The sequence below is a fragment of the Grampus griseus genome (genome assembly GCF_964374135.1).
Source record: "Grampus griseus genome assembly, chromosome: 1".
Classification (NCBI taxonomy): Eukaryota; Metazoa; Chordata; class Mammalia; order Artiodactyla; family Delphinidae; genus Grampus; species Grampus griseus.
Window position 1 is genome coordinate 102,235,195 of NC_139017.1, and position 20,053 is coordinate 102,255,247.

Here is a 20,053-nt window from a genome sequence, read left to right on the forward strand (position 1 = left end):
TTCTACCAGTGTTTGTTTCCTTTTAAATCTTGCAAAGCTCTGAGTATATTACCTAGTTTACAGAGTGGTAACCTAGAATAGAATTTACATTCTTACAAACAGCTTTGATAACAACAATCTGTATCTGGAGGCAGAAATAAGAATCAAAAATAGTGTTTTCTGTTTGTACGGTTGGCTGTTGATAATTGAATTATCTTTTTTAGAAATACAACTACTTTTTAATTTATTTATTTTTGGCTGCACTGGGTCTTTGTTGCTGCGTGCGGGCTTTCTCTAGTTGTGGCAAGCAGGGGCTACTGTTCACTGCAGTGTGCGGGCTTCTCATTGTGGTCGCTTCTCTTGTTAAGGAGCATGGGCTCTAGGCACGTGGGCTTCAGTAGTTGTGGCACACGGGCTCAGTAGTTGTGGCTCGTGGGCTCTAGAACGCAGGCTCAGTACTTGTGTCACACAGGCTTAGTTGCTCCGCGGCATGTGGGATCTTCCCGGACCAGGGCTTGAACCTGTGTCCCCTGCATTGGCAGGCGGATTCTTAACCACTGTGCCACCAGGGAAGCCCTGATAATTGAAGTTTAATTTTAAGGTTATTGTTTAAGAAATTTTTCAAAATGTGGAATTTTAAGCCTTCATGTATGTTTTTACAGTGAAAAGTGCTAGGTTTCTCGGTGTAGAAGCTTCTTAATAAAAGAAATTATTTCCTTCAACTTGTTCTTTCTCTAGTTAGAACAATGTGAAGTACCATGCAGGAGCTCACACAAGCCTCAGTGCAAGTAAATTCTTTTTCTCTGCTGCCCCAAAAAAAGGTCCTATGTAGATAATGAAAGATTATAATTGTACTCCTATGAAAATTGGTTTAAGGCCCTTGAATGAAACGTTTAGCACTGGTTTTTAATCTTACAACCTCCATTTACTGATAAAAAAAATTGATTCTTAATGACTTCTTTAAATGAGTGTTATTACTCCTGTTTCTCTTATATGTTCCATTTTATCTTCGGTAAGCAGCTTATCTTATTTGAAGTCATAAGATTAAAAAAATTATTGTACAATATTTTATGTCTGGAATAATATCACTATGTAAAAGACTTAAAGCTGAGATTTCAGATTTATGTTTTTTTTAAACCAGGCATGTTCTTAAAGTTTATCTAGTTTTTCACTTGGTAAATGAGGAAGCTGAGGGCCCAAGACTTAAAGGGACTTACCCAAAGTTGCACAGCTCTTTGGTGGCAGAGACGGAACTACTGCCCAGGAGCTCTGGCCTCTGATTTACTACATCCCACTGCCCTACCAGTCCTGCCGACCAATTTAGCTGTCTCATGGTAGATAGAGTAGGAGTTTCATAGATGTTTAATTGAATTAAAATTAACTACCTCTCTCAGATGAGAACCCAGTGTCTAGATAGTAGAAATCTACTCTCACTTAGTATTCTTTACTTTTCCTTCAGCTTCAGGATCTGAACTTTTATTTGATCTGAGACTGGGGACTTGACCCTTCAGATTCTGCTTCAGTTTCCAGTGGTTACCACTAAAATCTTAAATTTTAAATATTAGATGATTTTCTGAAAACAAAGGCAACTGAGATTTTTTAGCCAAATCTGACATTTCTAGAAACCAGGTAAAAATAGTCAACCCAATTTTATATATACATATTATTTAAGAAATACAAGCTTACTCAAGGATGTAAGTTAGCTTAGCTATTCAATACATTCTGTTTCAAGAGTCTGTTATTTAGAGAAAGACAAATATATGATATCACTTATATGTGGAATCTTAAAAAATGATACAAATGAACTTACTTACAAAACAGAAATAGACTCACAGACATAGAAAACAAACTTACGGTTACCAAAGGGGAAAGGGGGAGAGAAATTAGGAGTTTGGAATTAACATATACACATTACTATATATACACTAGGTAACAACAGGGATCTACTGTATAGCACAGGGAGCTATACTCAATATCTTGTAATAACCTATAATGGAAAATAATCTGAAAATCATATATATATGATTTTCAGAGATACATATATAGAAAAAAATATATATATATATATATGAGTTTGATATTTAACTGGTGACCAAACTTCCAGCAATTGTTTCTAGATTAATTTTTCTTTTAATCTCCAGGGATATATGTCTTTCCATTCATTCTTTGCCTCCAAAAAGAAATACCACATTCATATAAAGAAATCTGTAATAATCTCACACAGGATACCTTACTTTTATTCAAGACTTTTAGACCATTTTCTAGTTTTATGTTACATTCATAAAAAGAGTGTTTTCTACCTAATTACATGCATCTGTGTATCCTGTTCCTACTGTAGGTAAAAAGAGATTTTTTAATTTGTCAATGAAAAATGTGTTTCTAATGATGGTAATTTCATTAAGGAATTGGAGTTGAATCATGAGAATATGAAAAAAAAGGTCTGGTAGGAGAGAGTGAGATAATGAAATCACTTAGGAAAGAAAAATTAAAAATATAAAACAATTTGCTGTACACCTAAAACTAACACAACATTGTAAATCAACTATATTCCAATATAAATTAAAGAAAAAAAGAAAACAAGGCAGGAAAAGAAATTAGAACATAGAAAAGATGAGATACCAAGGAAAGAAGACTCTTAGGAATATTGACTGAAGTAGGACATGCCTCTAGAAGGGTTTGTAATGAGATTTCTAGGATAAACTCTGGGTGAGCAGCCAATTTAGAGAATACAGAAGCAATCTAGAACTAGGGTTTTAGATCTGAATTAAGGACCAAGTACTCAGAATTAAGGACCAAGTAAATATCCTCAAGAGATAATATCACATTGGCCAAGGAACAGAACCCGTTAGAAGTGTAAAGTCAGACTTGGATATTAAGCTGTGTCAGGTGGAATTTTTTCTGATATTGTGCCAGACACTATAGGAAGTACAGTGTAGTCCTTCTCTCAAGGAATTTACAGTCTGATGGGAAGAAGCAGAACAGTTAATTTGATAAAGACTATGTGGTTGTACTGATAATACTTGATAGTTCAGAAATGGGAGCAAACACAGCACTTAATTTCATTTATTTTAATTAGTGGCTGTTATACTGTCCTTGATGCTCCAGGGCAAGCTAAGCTGTGCATTCCTTGATGGCAAAAGTTGTCTTATTCAGCCTTATATTTCTTAGAGTCTTTCAAAAGTCCTGACGCAGTACCATAAACTGATGGATTCAGTTAGTTCTCATGGTGTTCAGATTGTCCTGAATTTGACCAGTGGGAGCTCTTTAAGGCTAGCTTCAGTATCTTTTTTTTTCTTTACAAACCCATTAGTCTTTGAGCATTTTTGCATTTTCTGGCACTAATAGTACTTTACATCAAATGAGTATAGCTGGATTTTCAAATGTAAGGTAGTGAAACAGTGTTTATTAGTATAGTCGGCCCTCACCATCCGCGGGTTCCATATCCGTGGATCCCGCCAACCTCAGATTGAAAATATTCGAAAAAGAAATATTCCAGAAAGTTTCAAAAAGCAAAACCTGAATTTGTCACACATGCAACTATTTACATAGTATTTACATTGTATTTACAACTATTTACATAGCATTTACATTGTATTAGGTATTATAACTAATTTAGAGATTACTTAAATTATACAGGAGGATGTGCCCAGGTTATATGCAAATACTACACCATTTTCTATGAGAGACTTGAGCATCTGTGGATTTTGGTATCCACAGGGTCCTGGAACCAATCTCCCTTGGACACTGAGGGACAACTGTACTGATCTGTAAATTGCTTAATAAATGGTCCCAACAATTACTCTTATGACTATTAGATTGGAAACATACCTCACAAGAAACCACTTCAAGGGAAACTGCATGTCAAATACCACTTGGGTTATGAGAAATAAAGGTAGATGATAATAAGCATTTTTTTAAAGGAAATGGAGCTAACTATAAAGCCTAGAGTGACAGTTTTTATAGTTACTTACAGCAGTTCTTAAACAGATTTAATTCAATAGGGGTGGAAGAGACTTGCTTTCAGCCTTCCCACGAAGAGGCCATCTAATAGTATACTCTTAGATCTAAGACATGAGGAAAATAAGATATAAATGCCTAAAGCCATTTCAATCATATGTATGATGTCACTAAGGTTTTAGCATGACTACGGTATTCCTTGTTGACATTTAGAATGATACTAATAAGGTGTGCTTGAAGATTTCATTCAACCTGATATGGGGCAACCAAAATGAGCTATGATTTTTAAATCCAGTGAATTTACTCATATACTCAGGTTTCAAGACTTCAGTATTCAGTTTTTTAATTTCCTTCATTTATTTGAAAGCTGATTATCCCTACTCTTCACCTCTTACTTTCTCCTTCACTATCATGTCACTACTGCTAAACACATTCATAAAATAGAGAAGAGGGGAAAAATAAATATCCATGCAATTTATCAGGTTCTTAATAGCATTTCCGGATTTTGTTTGTTGTTCTTTGGGTTTTTTCATTTGATAAGTTTAGTTTTGTTTCTGAATTTTGTGTCTTTGCTCTCCATCTTACTGCAGGTGGTTGAGAAACTGTCATCCTGGATTGTAGGCCTAGTTCTGCCACTGATTAACTGTGTGACCTTAGGATGCCAATTTACTTCATACATTCATTCAGTGAACATTTGGACATCTTTTAGCTCCCAGGCATGCCTCAGGCTTTCCCTCAGTTTCTACATCCCAAAACAGTTATACTAAATGATCTTTAAAGTCCTTTCCATCCCAGTCCTGTGCTAGGTGTAGAAAAGTCATAGTCCCAATTGTTAAGGAATTCAGACTGGTAGGGAGAGCCAGTCAGTATGGGCAGTGCTGTGGTAGAACCGTATGGTACCATGGCCCAGAAACGTGAGGAAGCATCTGGGCGTGGGGCTGCCTAAACTCTGTATTGAAGGAAGAATAGAAGATAACCAGGAAAAGGAAAGTAGAAGGATATTTCAGGTAGAGAAGCCATCATATGCAAAGGTTTGGAGGCAAGTAGAGAGCAAGTAAGGAAGGAACAGCTAAAAAAGTAGGAGGGAAATCAGTAAAGAGGGACACCTCTGAAACCAGAGAGAGCCTTCCCCTGATCAGTCTGTTTTTAGTGTGTGGTAGTGAAGAAATCATTTGTAGAGATTGATCTGATGGCTGAGGGTAAAGCTTTCTTAATCAAACAAGAGGAAATCCATAAAATACAATCTTCTTCCTTGATTATGTTATGAGTTATTTTCCTTTTAAGGCCTTGGTTCAAATGATGCATTTCAGAGCCAATTTGAATCTTTTCAATCTAATTTAGGTATTCTTGTGCTATTATTCACCAAGCTATCCAGTACTTCACACTTGTTTTTTAGTGCTGTATTCTTAAGTATTAGTCCAGTTTCTTCAACTACACTAAGATTTTGAAATATAGTCAGTCATTTTTAAAAACTTTTTTTTTTTTTTTGCATCACGTAATTCAATTTTAAAATGCTAGTTTTTAAAAGAAACAGTAACAGGGCTTCCCTGGTGGCACAGTGGTTGAGAGTCAGCCTGCCAATGCAGGGGACACGGGTTTGTGCCCCGGTCCGGGAAGATCCCACGTGCCGCGGAGCGGCTGGGCCCATGAGCCATGGCCACTGAGCCTGCGCGTCCGGAGCCTGTGCTCTGCAACGGGAGAGGCCACAACAGTGAGAGGCCCGCGTACCGCAGAAAAAAAAAAAAAAGAAACAGTAACATAGTATTGACAGTTTTTCAAACTAGGCACAAACTAGCACATTTGAAAATGTGCTCCATAAATTTACTGTGTCGATTAAAGGAAAATCGATAAAAGATGAATAGCTAACTCTCTCTGATTTACAAAAACTAAAAATTTTACATTGTGGTTGGAAGTCTTTAGTGCAGTAAATCATGTGCTTTTCATGGACCATATCTCACAGATGCAGTTGGACGTGAGATAATCAGATTTTCACTCCCCACAAGCTGAACAGCTGAAAATGTCATACCAATAATACTTGTCAAAGACTCAGTGCTCCTTTCCTGCCTGTCTGATTTAAGTTGTTGTGGTCAGTGTGAGGAACCTGTGATATGATAAGATAGCATTCGTGAGGTCATGTGGTTTGCAAGTACCCAATCTTAACTAAGCAGCCTGTGAGCACCTCCGAATGAGGAAGAAAGGGATACTAACCTTGTCTGTTTGAAAGCTTATTTTGTGTTCAGTGATAAAATAGTGTGGGTGTGTAGCCATATATATATATATATATATATATATATATATATATATATATATAGTATATATTTAAAATTATTTTTCCATCAGGAGTTTTAGTTTCTGAAGAAAGTAAATAACTATAAATGCATTCATCTCCTTTAACTTCAGTCTAAAGGAGTAAACATTTTATTGCAAATATTTTCTGCCTGTTTAAAATGAAACTGTAGAAGGTAGCCATCATTTCTTTTTCTGTTGAGAAAAAACTAGATGTTAAAGGTTAATATTGTTGGTGAATTTTTTTAATCAATTAAAATTTCTGCATTTCCTAAATAGAAAATTATTTCTTTTCAGTCTGGCAATATCTCCGTTGAAAACATATCCACAAAATGGCTGTCTGATATATATGTAAATATATATATAGATGTAGATATTTAATACATTTATATATATATAACAGCTTTTTTGAGCTTTAATTCACATACAGTACAGTTCACCCATTTAAAATGTGCAATCCAGTAGTTTTTTATATATTCACAGTTGTGCAGTCATCACCACAATAAATTTCAGAACATTTTTATCACTCAAAAATTAATCACATTCCCATTAGCAGTCACTCCTCATTTCCCCCAAGTTCCTGTCCCCCAGCTCTAGGCAAACACTAATCTACCTTCTGTCCCTATTGATTTCCCTATTCTGGACATTTCATTTAATGGAATTATACAATATGTGGTCATCTGTGACTGGTTTCTGGTACTTAGCATAATGTTTTCAAAGTTCATCCATGTAAACAGTAGCATGTATCAGTACTTCATTCCTTCTTATTGCCTAATAATATTCCTTCATATGGATATACCATAATTTATATCTGTGCATCAGTTGATGGACATTTGGGTTGTTCCCACTTTGGGGCTATTATAAATAATGCTGCTGCAAGCATTTATGTACAGGTTTCTTTGTGAGCATATTTTCATTTGTATTGAATGTATACTTAGTAATGAAATTGCTGGGTCATGTGGTAACTCTATGCTTAACCATTTGAGGAACTGCCATACTGTTTTCCAAAGAAGCTGTACCATTGTATATTCCCGCTGGCTGTTTATGAGGGTTCTAGTTTCTTCACATCTTTGCCAATACTTGTTATTCTCTCTCTTTTTTTATAGCTATCCTAGTAAGTGTAAATGTCATATCATTTTGGTTTTGATTTGTATTCTCCTGATGGTTTATGACATTGAGCGTCTTTCCCTATGTTTATTGGCCATTTATATCTTCTTTAGAGAAATATCTACTCAGACCCTTTGCCCAGTTCAAACTGGGTAGTCTTTTTATAATTGAGTTGTAAGAATTCTTTATATATTCTAGACACTAATCCCTTATCAGATAAATGATTCAAAATTTGGCTGATTGGATGGACTGATAAAACCCATGATTTAGTTTTAGAGAAGAATAATTCCTCTTAAGAATTCAATCCAGATAGAAAAGAAATGCTTCGTTTTTATGAGGATGTTTTGCTAAAGGTTTGAATTTTTTTCAGTGCTCCAGCTAAAGGTTAAATCATATGAAATGTACGTGGTACTTTGATGTAGCTTTAAAAGTTCAGAGTGAAACAAGTGTGAAGTGATTTATTTCCTGTAATTGGTCATAAATTTACATAGAACCTCATATATTCCTAACCTCATCACCATTGACATTAGAGTACCTTCTAAATAATGTTAATGGTTTCAATTTTATCAAGATGTGTCAGCTGCCAGGAAGAGGGCAATGGCAGTTTCATTTTGTTTGCCCAAGTGTACTGGATAAATCTAAGTATGTGCTACAGAAAGATTAAGAGTTCTTTGTAAATGACTTTTATTTCTTCCCCCTCTCTCCTTCTCTGGTAACAAATGCACAGTATAAATTTCTTCAGTTCCAAACCTTACTTTTCTCCTTTTTCACTTATTAATGTGGGTATGTACTTTTTTTCTTTGCTTCTAATAATGTAGGTTTTAACTATTGCATTTTATACATTTAACATAGAATCTATATATTTTTAAAATTTTAAGTGTTTTATCAGTTTTTAAAAAATGATTTACATATATTAAAACCAAATACATTTTCAGCATTGTCTATTTTATATTATTTCAATAAAATTCTTGAATTTTTAAACTTAATCTGATTTTTAATTACTGTAGGTAATTACTGAATTTTGGCTGTTTATGTTTATCGCTAGTTTTTTGGGTGTTTTTGTTTTTAAACAAGCCTGTTTATTGAAAGGATCTGAAAATAGTAATGAGGCTTTCAACATTTAACAAATTTTCAAGATATTAACAATATAGAACATTAAGAATTGACTTCAAAAACCCAAAGTTTCCTAGGTCATTCCCTGTCACACTTAGGACTTGGTCTACACTAGCTCTGTTGTCTGAACGAGTGACCTGTGTTCTGAATGCCACTCTCTTCTGGACCTAAAGCTGGGAGTGTCACCCCCTCAGCCCGTGGGAGGCCGGGCGGGCTGCCCGCTGTGCCCGAGCTCGCGGGCAGAGGGTGGGAGCCGACCTCCGTCCCCAGCACCAGCTGAGCTACCCAGACGGGCACATTATCGCTACTTTTAATCTTTGTTGTGTGTATAATTGAGAATAAATGTAGTGTATTATTTCCCATTGACATTTATTTTAAATTTTGAAAGTAAGGAAAACTATTAAAATTATTCTGTAAGGAATCCAACAAAATCACTGATTAAACTTTGGGAAAAAAGAGTAAAGCCTTTATAACTTAGAAGCACAAATCTATGTTATTGGACTTTATGTACATCTGCCTATATATATATATATATATATATATATATATATAAAATACATCACTTATAGAAATGTTACGTTTAGCTTTAAAAGCTATAGCTCTGTGTTTTACAAAGATTGATTATACAAACCCAAATGTACAAATAGGAGCTTTTATAATCTGATATGACTCAGTCTTGGAAACTTACTGCAACTGTTTTGCAGTTCACTTGGTATCACATGACTCACTTCAATGGTTTAAACCCTGTCTAGTAGCGATCAAAGTTCATTTGGTTAGGGGTTTTTTTGGTGTGTGGATGACTTTTTTCCACTTTGTTGTGGATTGATTGTCTTTCAAAATACTCAGTGCAGTCCTTCTTATTATTCTTCTGAATCTCAGAAAGTAGTAGTTGCCTGCACAATTCAACTTCCAAGCATACACACTGGGAAAAATTTTTAACTTGAAATAATACACATGGAAGCAGTTTTAACTGTAAAGCATCATATAAATATAAGTGTTCATTATTAATTCTGTTACCTCTACATGTTGAAAATGGAGGGAGAATAACCTGTTGTGTCTCTTTAAAATCAACTATAAAATCAACTCTAACATTTTTCAAGTTACCACTGTTCTATAATGTGCAGAAAGAAAGCAAACACATAGAGAACATGTTGTGTCCTCTGTTTACATGGTCACTAGCCCAAATGATCAAGTTTTCTTAGGACAGATTTTCCTGTTATTTATTAAGAAGTTATATTTAAAAGCTGTATGTCTCTAAAACTATCACACTCCTCTGTTTTACGAAAGAGACTTCTATCTTAACCTTTAGTTGTTTAGCGAATGAAGTAGACTAAGGAAATATTACAGAAAATACTTCTATATCCTTAATGATTATGAAGTCCCTTGGGGCTTCAGAATATTCACCCCTGCAGGTTTTCCTTGCTTTAAAATTTTAATATAATTTTTTCTGTGAAACAACTGTAATAGTTTTTAATACTCTTTTTTAGTGTTTGTACTTTTACTGTCATACAGTTAGAAACTCTGCTGTTTCCTGTCAAAACCTACGTTCATCAGACTATGAACATGACAGTTTCCTGTTTTCTTATTACCTATAGTGCATTTTGTGCTTTATTCTTTATAAGTTGTATAATATCTTAGCTTATCACTTTCCTTTTCTAATTACTAAATGCTTTCTTAGGTCAGCATTGCTTAATACATGCAGAGAAATCCTTAAGTCCAAACTCTTTGTTGATAGTGAGAGGTTAAGATTTTGTTAACTTTTTAAGTTGTAATGAGTATATCAGAATGTCTTAAGTATTATTTAAATAAATTCTACATGTTTTTACTTTTTTTTTACTCTGTCTCTTAATGCATAACATGATGAAGCAATCCACATCAGGTAAGAAACAGTACATTATTTGGATTTTGTATATTAGCACTTTCATCTGTCTGCTTATTAGTATTCTCATTCAGCATTTAAAAGGACAGGATGAATAATCAGTACCCCAGGGTTTTTTCAAGAATCCTGCTGTCTTTTCAGTGTAGTTCTTCAACATTCTTAGGTGCCTACTCTGGTCAAGTAAAAATGCTAAGTTCTAGGATACAAAAATGATTAAGAAATAATCCCCATCATCAGGCGCTAACAAGAGGTAAAATATATGTACAGCAACCAACCATTCCATATTTTTCCAGACAGTACTGATTTTAAATATTTAATTCCAGTGTTAAATCATATCATTTGGAAAAAACATATCTATTAATATAAACTCAGGGACTTCCCTGGCGGCCCAGTGGTAAAGACTCCATGCTTCTACTAGAGGGGGTGCGGGTTGGATTCCTGGTCAGGGAACTAAGATCCGTCATGCCTGTGCAGCACGGCCAATAATAATAATAATAATAATAATAATAGTAATAATAATAAAAAGTCAAATATACATGTGTGTGTGAATCACTACAATATTAAGGTATGTGTGAATATATTTATGCCTGTTGATTTATTTAAAATGTTATAAAAGTTATAAAAATGGTTTGTAAAAATGCTAATATTTTAAAGTATTAATATCAAAATAATACTGGAAAACAAACAAAATACTTTCAAAAATAAAAGAAGCAATTTTGATTTTTTTGTTATAGGATTATTTGGGGGTTTTGTTCTGGTGAATGTAACTAATTTATTATCAAAATGGTCAAGCTACAGATAAATTTGGAAGCATATTTGAGGCTTTATTGATCACCTAGTCTTGGGATACAACTAAACAAATAATTGAAACTAAGAAACTTAATATGCATGGTGGATAATGTTTCTTTTTAGATTTATACCCCTCCTTGTTCCCTAAAGATTTTGAGGCAGTTTGTATGAATATATATAATACAAAAATAACCAAAAATTAGGTTAATTAAGCCAAATGAAATTGCTGATACTTGACTTTCACTTACAAAAATGGCAATATCATATGATTCAATCTAACAGTTAAAATAATTAGTTCTTGGACTTTTATTTAATAATAGACATTTTAATTTAAGTGTAAGATATATACAGAAAAATGCATAAATCCTAAGTGTCCAGCTTGATGAATTATCACAAAAATGAACATGCCCATTTAACCTTCCACCAAGGTCAAGAACTAGAACCTTGCCAGCATTTCAAAAGTCTCCTTGTCACTCTTCCACTCACTGCCTAGTTTTTAACCTTATACTAATGAAATCATACAGAATGGATTATTTTGTGTTTGGCTTCCTTTGCTCAGTACTGTGAGATTTATGTTGTTCCATGTAGCAGTAATTGTTCACTCATTTTTGTCACTCTATTGTGTCAATTATATGACTATACCATAACTTATTTACTCATTCTACTGTTATTTCCATTTGGGGTTATTATGAATAAAATTGCTATGAACCCTGTTATAAATTTTTTTAGTGTATTATATTTATTTCTATTGTTCATATACTTAAGAATGGAATTGCTGGGTGACTTATTATTTATCGTTCAAACCAGGCCACTTTTGAGAATGAAAATAGTTTGTCCCAAGCAAACTGTAATCTGTGATTATTTTAGGTGTAGGGTATGTAGATAGATGGTCAACTTTAGTAAATACTGCCAAACCATTTTCAAAAGTGCTTTTACCGATTTACACTTCTACCACCAGTTTACTTCTACCACCAGTTTACATTCCATGTCTTCGCTAATGTGATTGGACAGCTGAAAATTCAATGTTGTATTTTCTAATAAGAACCTGGAATGAATTTAATCAGCGTGATCCGTTAAGGGACCATTAATTTGCTTTAACGACCAACCTGGCAGAAGGTAAGGCAAAAGTTTTCTTGCAAAAATTAAAGAGCTTATGTTACAGCACTTTGGAAAATGGCTTGGCAATTTACTAGAGCTTAACACAATGACCCAGCAATTATATTCAAGAGAAATGAGTGCTTATATTCACCAAAAAAACATATTTAAGAATGTTTCTAGCAGCCTTATATGCAGTAGGCTGGAGACAACCCAGAAAGCCTTTAACATTATAATGGATAGTTAAATTTTGATATGTTCACATAGTGGAATACAACATGGCACTGAAAAAGCGTGAACAACTGCTATACATGCCAACGTAGATGAATCTCACAAACATAATGTCGAGTAACAGGGGCCAGACACAAATGAGTACATACCACATGTTTCTTTATATTAAGTCTGAGAACAGGCAATACTATTTTATGGTGATAGATGTCAGAGTAGTGGCTACCTTTGAGGGAATGCAGGGTTATCACTCAGAGAAGAAGGGATACAAGGAAGCCTCCTGGGGTGTTGGAAGCATTCTGTATCTTGATCCAGATGGTAGTTACATGGGCATATACATAAGTAAAAGTTTATCAACCTGTACACTTAAAATTTGTGTGCTTTTTACTGTGTTTTATCTTTTTGAAGAACACGAGCCTAAACATTACCTTGAAACAAACATACTCTCAAAATTTTCTCAAGCAGTTTTGATATTATAGCATTGTGGTCATAGAAGAATACCACAGAACATCTCATTTTTTTTAATTGATAGATTTATTTTGGGGAACAGTCTTAGACTTACAGAAAAATTGATCAGAAAATGCAGAGGTACACCCCCTCAATGCCTTTCCACAGTTTTCCCTATGCACATCTTGTGTTAGTGTCATACGTAAGCTGATATATGATATATTATTAACCAAAGTCCTTATTTACTTTAGGATGCACTCTTTGTGTTGTACAATACGTTCTGTGGGTTTTTACAAATGTATGATGACTTGTATCTACCATTACAGTATCATACAGAAGCGTTGCACTGCCAGACAATCTCTTGTGCTCTACCTATTTATTCTTCCTTCTCTCTCTTTGAACCTCTAGCAACCACTGGTCTACTTACTGTCTCCATCATTTTGCCTTTTCCAAAATGTTATATGGGTGGAATCATACAGTATTTAGCCTTTTCAGATTGACTTCTTTGACTTAGCAATTTGCACTGCCCAACACCCCTAGCAGCCTAATATTAAACTGTTTAACAGTTCTTCAGACCTCTCTCTTGCCTCCATACTTTTAGTACACGCTTCATCTCTTTAAAGGGACCTTTCCAATGTGTGTGACACCATGCGATACTTTCTAACCAGAAAGAATTACTGGTACAGACTCAGTCATTTGGAGAGAAACCAGGACCCTACTCAAAGATTTGGAAGGGGTCCACTCCTAAGAAAGGTACATTTCGTGTGTGTGTGTGTGTGTGTGTGTGTGTGTGTGTGTGTGTTAAAGCTCCTGAGTAGTTTCCCTAGAGGCCTCTCCTCTAGAGTGTAGACCAAAGACAGGCCTGGAAAATCTTATTTTTAACAAATTTCCAAGATGGTCTTATCAGGGAAGTTTGAAAAATAATGTTTTGGGGAGAGTTTGTTTTTCTGGCTCTAGTTATTTTAAACAGGTTTATTGAGATATAATTTACATATCATAAAGTTCTTCCATTTTAAGTGTAAAATTCAGTAGCTTTTAGTATATTTATAGAGTTGTGTGACCATAACCACAATCTAATTTTGGAATATTTCTATCACCCCAGAAAGAAACCTCATGTCCATTTTCAGCCATTCCGTTTGTCCTCCCCCCACTTCCCTAGTCGCAGGCAGCCACTAATCTACTTTCTGTCTCTGTGGACTTGCCTGTTCTGGACATTTCATATAAATGGAATCATGCAATATGTTGTCTTTTATATTTGGCTTCTTTGACTCAGCTTAATGTTTTTGAGGTTCATTCATATATCACTACTTCATTCCCTTTTATTGCCAAATAGCATTCAATTGTATGGAAATAGTGTCTTATTGTGATCATTTTATCTGCGTACATTTATTCAAATGATTGTCTTAGTTTTTTCGTTTTCTTGGTGTGGTCTCTTATGCATAACTCTCCTCTAATACAGTGTAAATCTCCTGTTATGTGTTAATCTTTTCTTTTCAAACAATTTACGTGTACTACTAATTTCACCTTCTTGAAGAAATCTTTCCTCTGGCCTGCTGTTCTTTTTCAAAGAGGTCTGACTGCCTGGAGGCCTGCATAGATGTCATCTTGGGAGCTTTTTTTATTATTGTAGGAATTCCTTTTGCCTCACTTTTGTATTAGACTTCCTTTTTCCTGGATCAAAAACAAAAGGATGTCTTTCTTGGTGTACTTCATTTTGGTGGAGCATATCACCTACCTTTCGGTGTGGGGCAGGGGGAGAAAAACGATGGAAGATAAACTATAAAAAGAATTTATCTGATTCCGGTTCAAGTCCTTTAAGCTTTTAACTCATATTTTAGTCTCACATTTAATTGATAGTTTGTATGGGTATAAAAAAAATTTTTAAGGTAATTACAACTTTTTAAAATATAGGTTAGAAATGTTTTTCTCAGAATTTTGGAGGCATTGCTGTGATTGTCTGATACCATTCTGATTCTTAATCTTTTATGTAAAACTTGTTGTTTTAGGCTGGATACTTTGTCTTTTCTTTGTTCCCAGTGTCCTGAAATTTTATTGTGATGTACTGTAGTATAGGTCTACTTTTATCCATTGTCCTGGGCACTTGACAGCTTTTTCAATTTCAAAGCACATGTCTTTCAGGTCAGAGAAATTTATGTCTAAGACCCTTTTTTAGAATATCACTTTTTTTTTTTACATGTATGCAGCATCAAGTTTTCTTCTCCACAGATAGCCTGTTAACTTCTAGTTTCTTTTTTTTGGTTTCTCTTAGATGCTTTCCTCAAATGTCTGATAATACTTTACTCTCTACGCAAACTTTAAGACTAAAGAACTTAAGGACTTCCCTGGTGGCGCAGTGGTTAAGAATCTGCCTGCCAATGCAGGGTACACGGGTTCGAGCCCTGGCCCGGGAAGATTCCACGTGCCGCGGAGCAACTAAGCCCGTGTGCCACGACTACTGAGCCTGTGCTCTAGAGCCCATGGGCCAAAACTACTGAGCCCGCGTGCCTGGAGCCCATGCTCCGCAACAAGAGAAGCCACTGAAATGAGAAGTCTGCGCACCACAACAAAGAGTAGCCCCCACTCACCACAGCTAGAGAAAGCCAGCGCGCAGCAACGAAGACCCAACGCAGCCAAAAATAAAAAAAATAAAAAAGACTAAAGAACTTAAAAATCTGACAGGAAGTTCTGAATGCCTGGGTAGGATTCATTGACTATGACCGTCGTTGTAGGATGATCCTGCTGAGATTTTTCTTTGGGGAATCCAGAGATTCCTGAATCCCTTTACATACAATTTAGAGACTCCTGGTGCCTATTTTTCCTTGGTGAATCTCAAAAGTACTTCTAGGCACATTCATTGACTTTAAAACCTATGTCTAATTTCACCCAGAAAAATAATACATTTTTTTCTTTTCCACGATATGAGTGTATTTCACAATTGAAGTTTTTGTCATTGCTGTTCCCAGTGTCACGAAGATATTCCTATAGTCTTTAACCTAAAATTAGAAAGACAGTGGGCCTCAAAAGGGTATGCTCCATCTAGTATGTATGTATACTTTTCAAGACAAAAGGCAGTAGCTTTTGTCAGATTCTTTATCCTGTGATTGACCCAAAAAAGATGTCAAACAAAACCAAACAAAAAAAATTGCCTAAAGAGTGGTCCTTATCCTAGGATGTATATCAAAATTACTCAGCTTTTTTGAACATATACATTCGTAGACTCTACCCTTAGACCAGAAGAAAGTTTCAGGAAAAGAGGTTTCAACAGACCACTCCTTGTTTCAACCACCAGATAGTAGAATTGGCCCAGAACAGCTTGGTTGTACTACTGAAAGATGGTGTCCATTTGTGTATACCAGACACAAACAGGTAGATGTTCATAGTTCAGGAGCACTTTTGTCCTGCATAATTGATAGTTGCATTTCAGGTAAATCAACTCCTTTCTGAGTCAGCCCCATTTGGTTTGAACATAGGATCTGCCACAGTGATTCTCTGAATACATCAAAATCTCCTGAGATGCTTGTAAAAAATATAGTTTCTGGGGTTTTACTCTCCATACTTGGGATCCTTAAATCTGGGGAGCGATTCTACATTTTTAATAGGCATACTTGGTTATCCTAATGCTAATGATCAGTGGGCCATGTTTTGAGATATGCTAATCTAAGTTTGTTATTGGTAATATCCCTGAAAGTTTTTCTAGGGGGGTTGGGTTAAGAAGGTTACTTGTCTGCTTTTTGTTGTTGTTGTTTTCTTTCTTTTTTCTTTCTTTCTTTTTATTTGGCCACACCATGCGGCATGCGGGATCCTAGTTCCCCCGACCAGGGATCAAACCCATGCCCCCTGCGGTGGAAGCACAGCGTCTTAACCACTGGACCACCAGGGAAGTCTCTGTTGTTGTTTAAATATAATTAATTCCCAAGAGTCTAGTAATAAGGGTAAGCAGTACAGCTCTTAGATGCAGGCAACCAAGACAGCACTTCAGAGGGCCCAGCTCTGGTCCTCTCCCAGCCAAACCCCTTTTCACAGGATGCCCTCCCAGAGGACATCCGCACCTGAAGTCTAACCCCTCTGAGACCATACTCTACATACTCAGTACCCTGGAATTCCTTGCCCAGATGTCTACCTTCAGGGCCTACCACAGGCCTCTTCCCTTTCAGAACCAGTATGCACACTCCTAGGTCCAGGGGATAACTAGGATATAGCTTCAGTTTTACCGTCCCTTACCTTCACAGTTTTCTTCTTTCCACCAAAAAATTTCTCAATGTCTTCGCTGTTCTACATTAGCAGTTCTCAAAGAAGCAATAATTGCATCTCCTTTGACATTGAATAAATGACCCTTCAATCTGTAGTCCACTTTATATAATATTTGAGGTCGATTATTACATTTGTTATGAGGGTACAGTGCTTTAATTGCAATAAATTTTGGTAGAGCAAAGAAAAGCATAGCTTTCCAAACAATTGGGAAGTTGTGGTTCCTCCGCCATACTCCTCCTTTATAGCCAGGAAGAAGGAAGACACGTGCTCTATATTATTTCTTCAAAAAGGGTTTGGGGACAAGAAAAAGGAAGACATCAACTGACTTAATTTTGCACTTGGAGCTATAAATCATGTGTTGCAATATGGTGATAGGATGTTGCATCAGAGTGTGGCAGTTGTAGTAATGCAGTGTGTATCACAACCACGGAGAGGTCTTTGTGGTGCTCTGTGCCCTTTCCCTAAAGATTCAACTCCAAGTTTATATCCAAGTTTATATCCCTTCTGCTATGCCAAAGAGGAAGGTTTTACTTAAATTACATTGTACCTCACTATGATGTTCTCTTAGCCTAGGGCACAGGAATTTCTTAATGGCTGAAGGTTTACCTGAGGCAGACATCATTGTGTTGAGTCCCAGCATCCCTCTTGTTTCCCATTGTCACATACCAACAGGGAAGTACTAGGGTTTCTTCACTTCTTCCTGGAAGTCTGTCAGGAAAGCTAGGAGGTGTTATGGCAAAGCTGTAATGTCTTTACTCTCAGAACCGTTAGTTTTGAAAGTGTATGTAATATTTCCTGAATATTTCACATTGTCTTTATCTCAAGATTCGAAAGATAGTGACCAGGAATTTGTCCTGGAGAAACAAAATTGCAGGTTGATAGTAATGATAAGGACAAGAGACATGGAGTATATTTTTAGCAAATTCTTGATAATAAAGGTAGATTTTGATAGTTAATGGTTTTTATTGTTTTGGATTTTTTTTAACTCTTCTACTTTGTCGTAGGAGAAAATTCATGGTGTATGAGATAAACAGGTGATAATATCAAAATTAAATTTTATATTTAAAACATAAGCCCTTGAGGAGAAGCTGATGTCTTAATTATATGATAGTGGATGTGGTAGTATCTATGGTGGTGGGTTTGGGAATTTGTGGGAATTTAGGCAAAGAAGTGGCAGATGATGAAAAGAAATCACCCTTAATACTGATAAAACTGGTTTGGGAGAATGTGGTTTTGATGTGTGCAACAATGGGTTTTTCAATACTGAACTCTAGAATTTGTCAGACTTGCCCCCCCCCCCGAGTAATAGGTGGCATTTGATCTGCATAGCCCTTCCCACACAAGGGTATGGCCCTATAAAATTCCAGGGATAGAGAAACAGAACCTGGTTCCCAAAGATGGAAAGAGAGGGAAAAGAGCTGAGCAATATGTGCCATTCCTCTTCCCTACCCCTGGTGAAAGAAGTCACTCCTTCTCCCTGGGAGGAATAGGGGAGAGAAGGCAAAAATGTTATACATCACTGGCCTTCCCTCTACACAGAAGGACATATCAATAGTGGGAAGAAGCATTTCTGCCCTAATTGAGTGATAGTGGTATGGTGGTGTTTAGGATATTATAACAGGATGGAGACTCCTAGCAAATTTTATTGATTTGTAAACCATTATCATCATTCACAAAATTATGGAGACATGCTCTAAGACAGTGTGTGTGATAGTTCAGAGTATTGTCTTTATTAAGTCCATATCTTCTACAGATGTACATTGAAATATTTGCAGGTGAACTGATAGGATGGCTGGGATTTACCTCAAAATAATCCAGGAACAAGAGAGGCATATTGTAACAAGATTGTCCATGATGTGTTAGATGTTGAAATTAAGTGATGGGCACATGGAGTTCATGTTATCTCTAGTATAAGAAAGGTTCCATTTGAATCTAAACTTGGGTATTAGCTATGTGTCCTCAGCAAGCTACACTACCTGAGTCTCTATTTCCTAATGTCTAAAATGAAGGTAATAAAATCAACCACACAGGACTGTTGTGGTGATTCAATTAAAATAAGTTATCTGCTCATTGCGTAACACGTGAGAGTCACTAAAAAATTGGTAGTTACTATTTATATCCATAAATGGAAAAAGATCAGGGTATCTTCTTACTTAAACATGAAATGTTTGCTTTCTTGGAGTGTGTATATTTCCCCAAGTTGAGTATATTAACTTGGATTTTGTTTCAACAGCTCAGGTGCCTAAAAGGCCAGAGGGGCTTCTCCGGCCAACCCCCTTTTGATGGAATCCACATCGTCAGCCATTTAATAGGAGATGATGAATCATTCCATTCCTCTGATGAAGAGTTCATAGGTAATTCCTTACAGGAAAGTGGCATTGGTTTTCCTTTGCACAGAAAATCTGGCCTGATGCCTTTGGACCCTACTGTGGCAGATGGTAGTGAAAGCGAAGCAGAAGACAGTGCGCTGAAGACCAGAGAGAGCAGTGAAGTGGTTCAAAAGGAGCGGCCCCTGAGAAGCGAGTCGTACTCAACCACTGTCTGACCATCACTGTGACCTAGACTGTGGATTTTTTTAAGGGATCAGTTATCATGACTAAGGGTTTTTGGAACATATCTGTTTCATATGTATATATATATAAATATATATATTTTACAATCTTAACTGCCTTTTTATCTTTGCCAAATCTTCACCACTGACTTACCATTGCTATAAAGTAGAGTGGAATATGGTTAATGGGAAAAATAAGGTTCTAGCAGTATTACTAAATATTAATGTTTCTTGTTTAGAAAATGCAATTATATCTATATGTGGGAACGATTTTGAAGTTCAGAACTGTGGAAAATTGAATTTTCTTCAGACAAAACTGTTCTTGTGCAATACTTTATGCTCAGTGAACAAATTGTATATTTATGTTTATC

The 20,053-nt window shown here is 35.8% G+C and overlaps 1 protein-coding gene across 2 annotated transcripts in view; it reads left to right on the forward strand.

The window, feature by feature from the left end:
- The window catches only part of EVI5 (ecotropic viral integration site 5), a gene marked incomplete at its 5' end in the record, with an annotated part of 150,078 nt that extends 130,352 nt beyond the window's left edge, over positions 1–19,726 (forward strand). For both annotated transcript variants that reach the window (XM_082661816.1, XM_082661817.1), the window contains one exon: positions 19,365–19,726. In XM_082661816.1, coding sequence (XP_082517942.1) covers positions 19,365–19,676 — 312 coding nt within the window. In that variant the 3' untranslated portion in view covers positions 19,677–19,726. The remainder of the gene's footprint in view (positions 1–19,364) is intronic.
- Between the last annotated feature and the right edge of the window lie 327 nt (positions 19,727–20,053).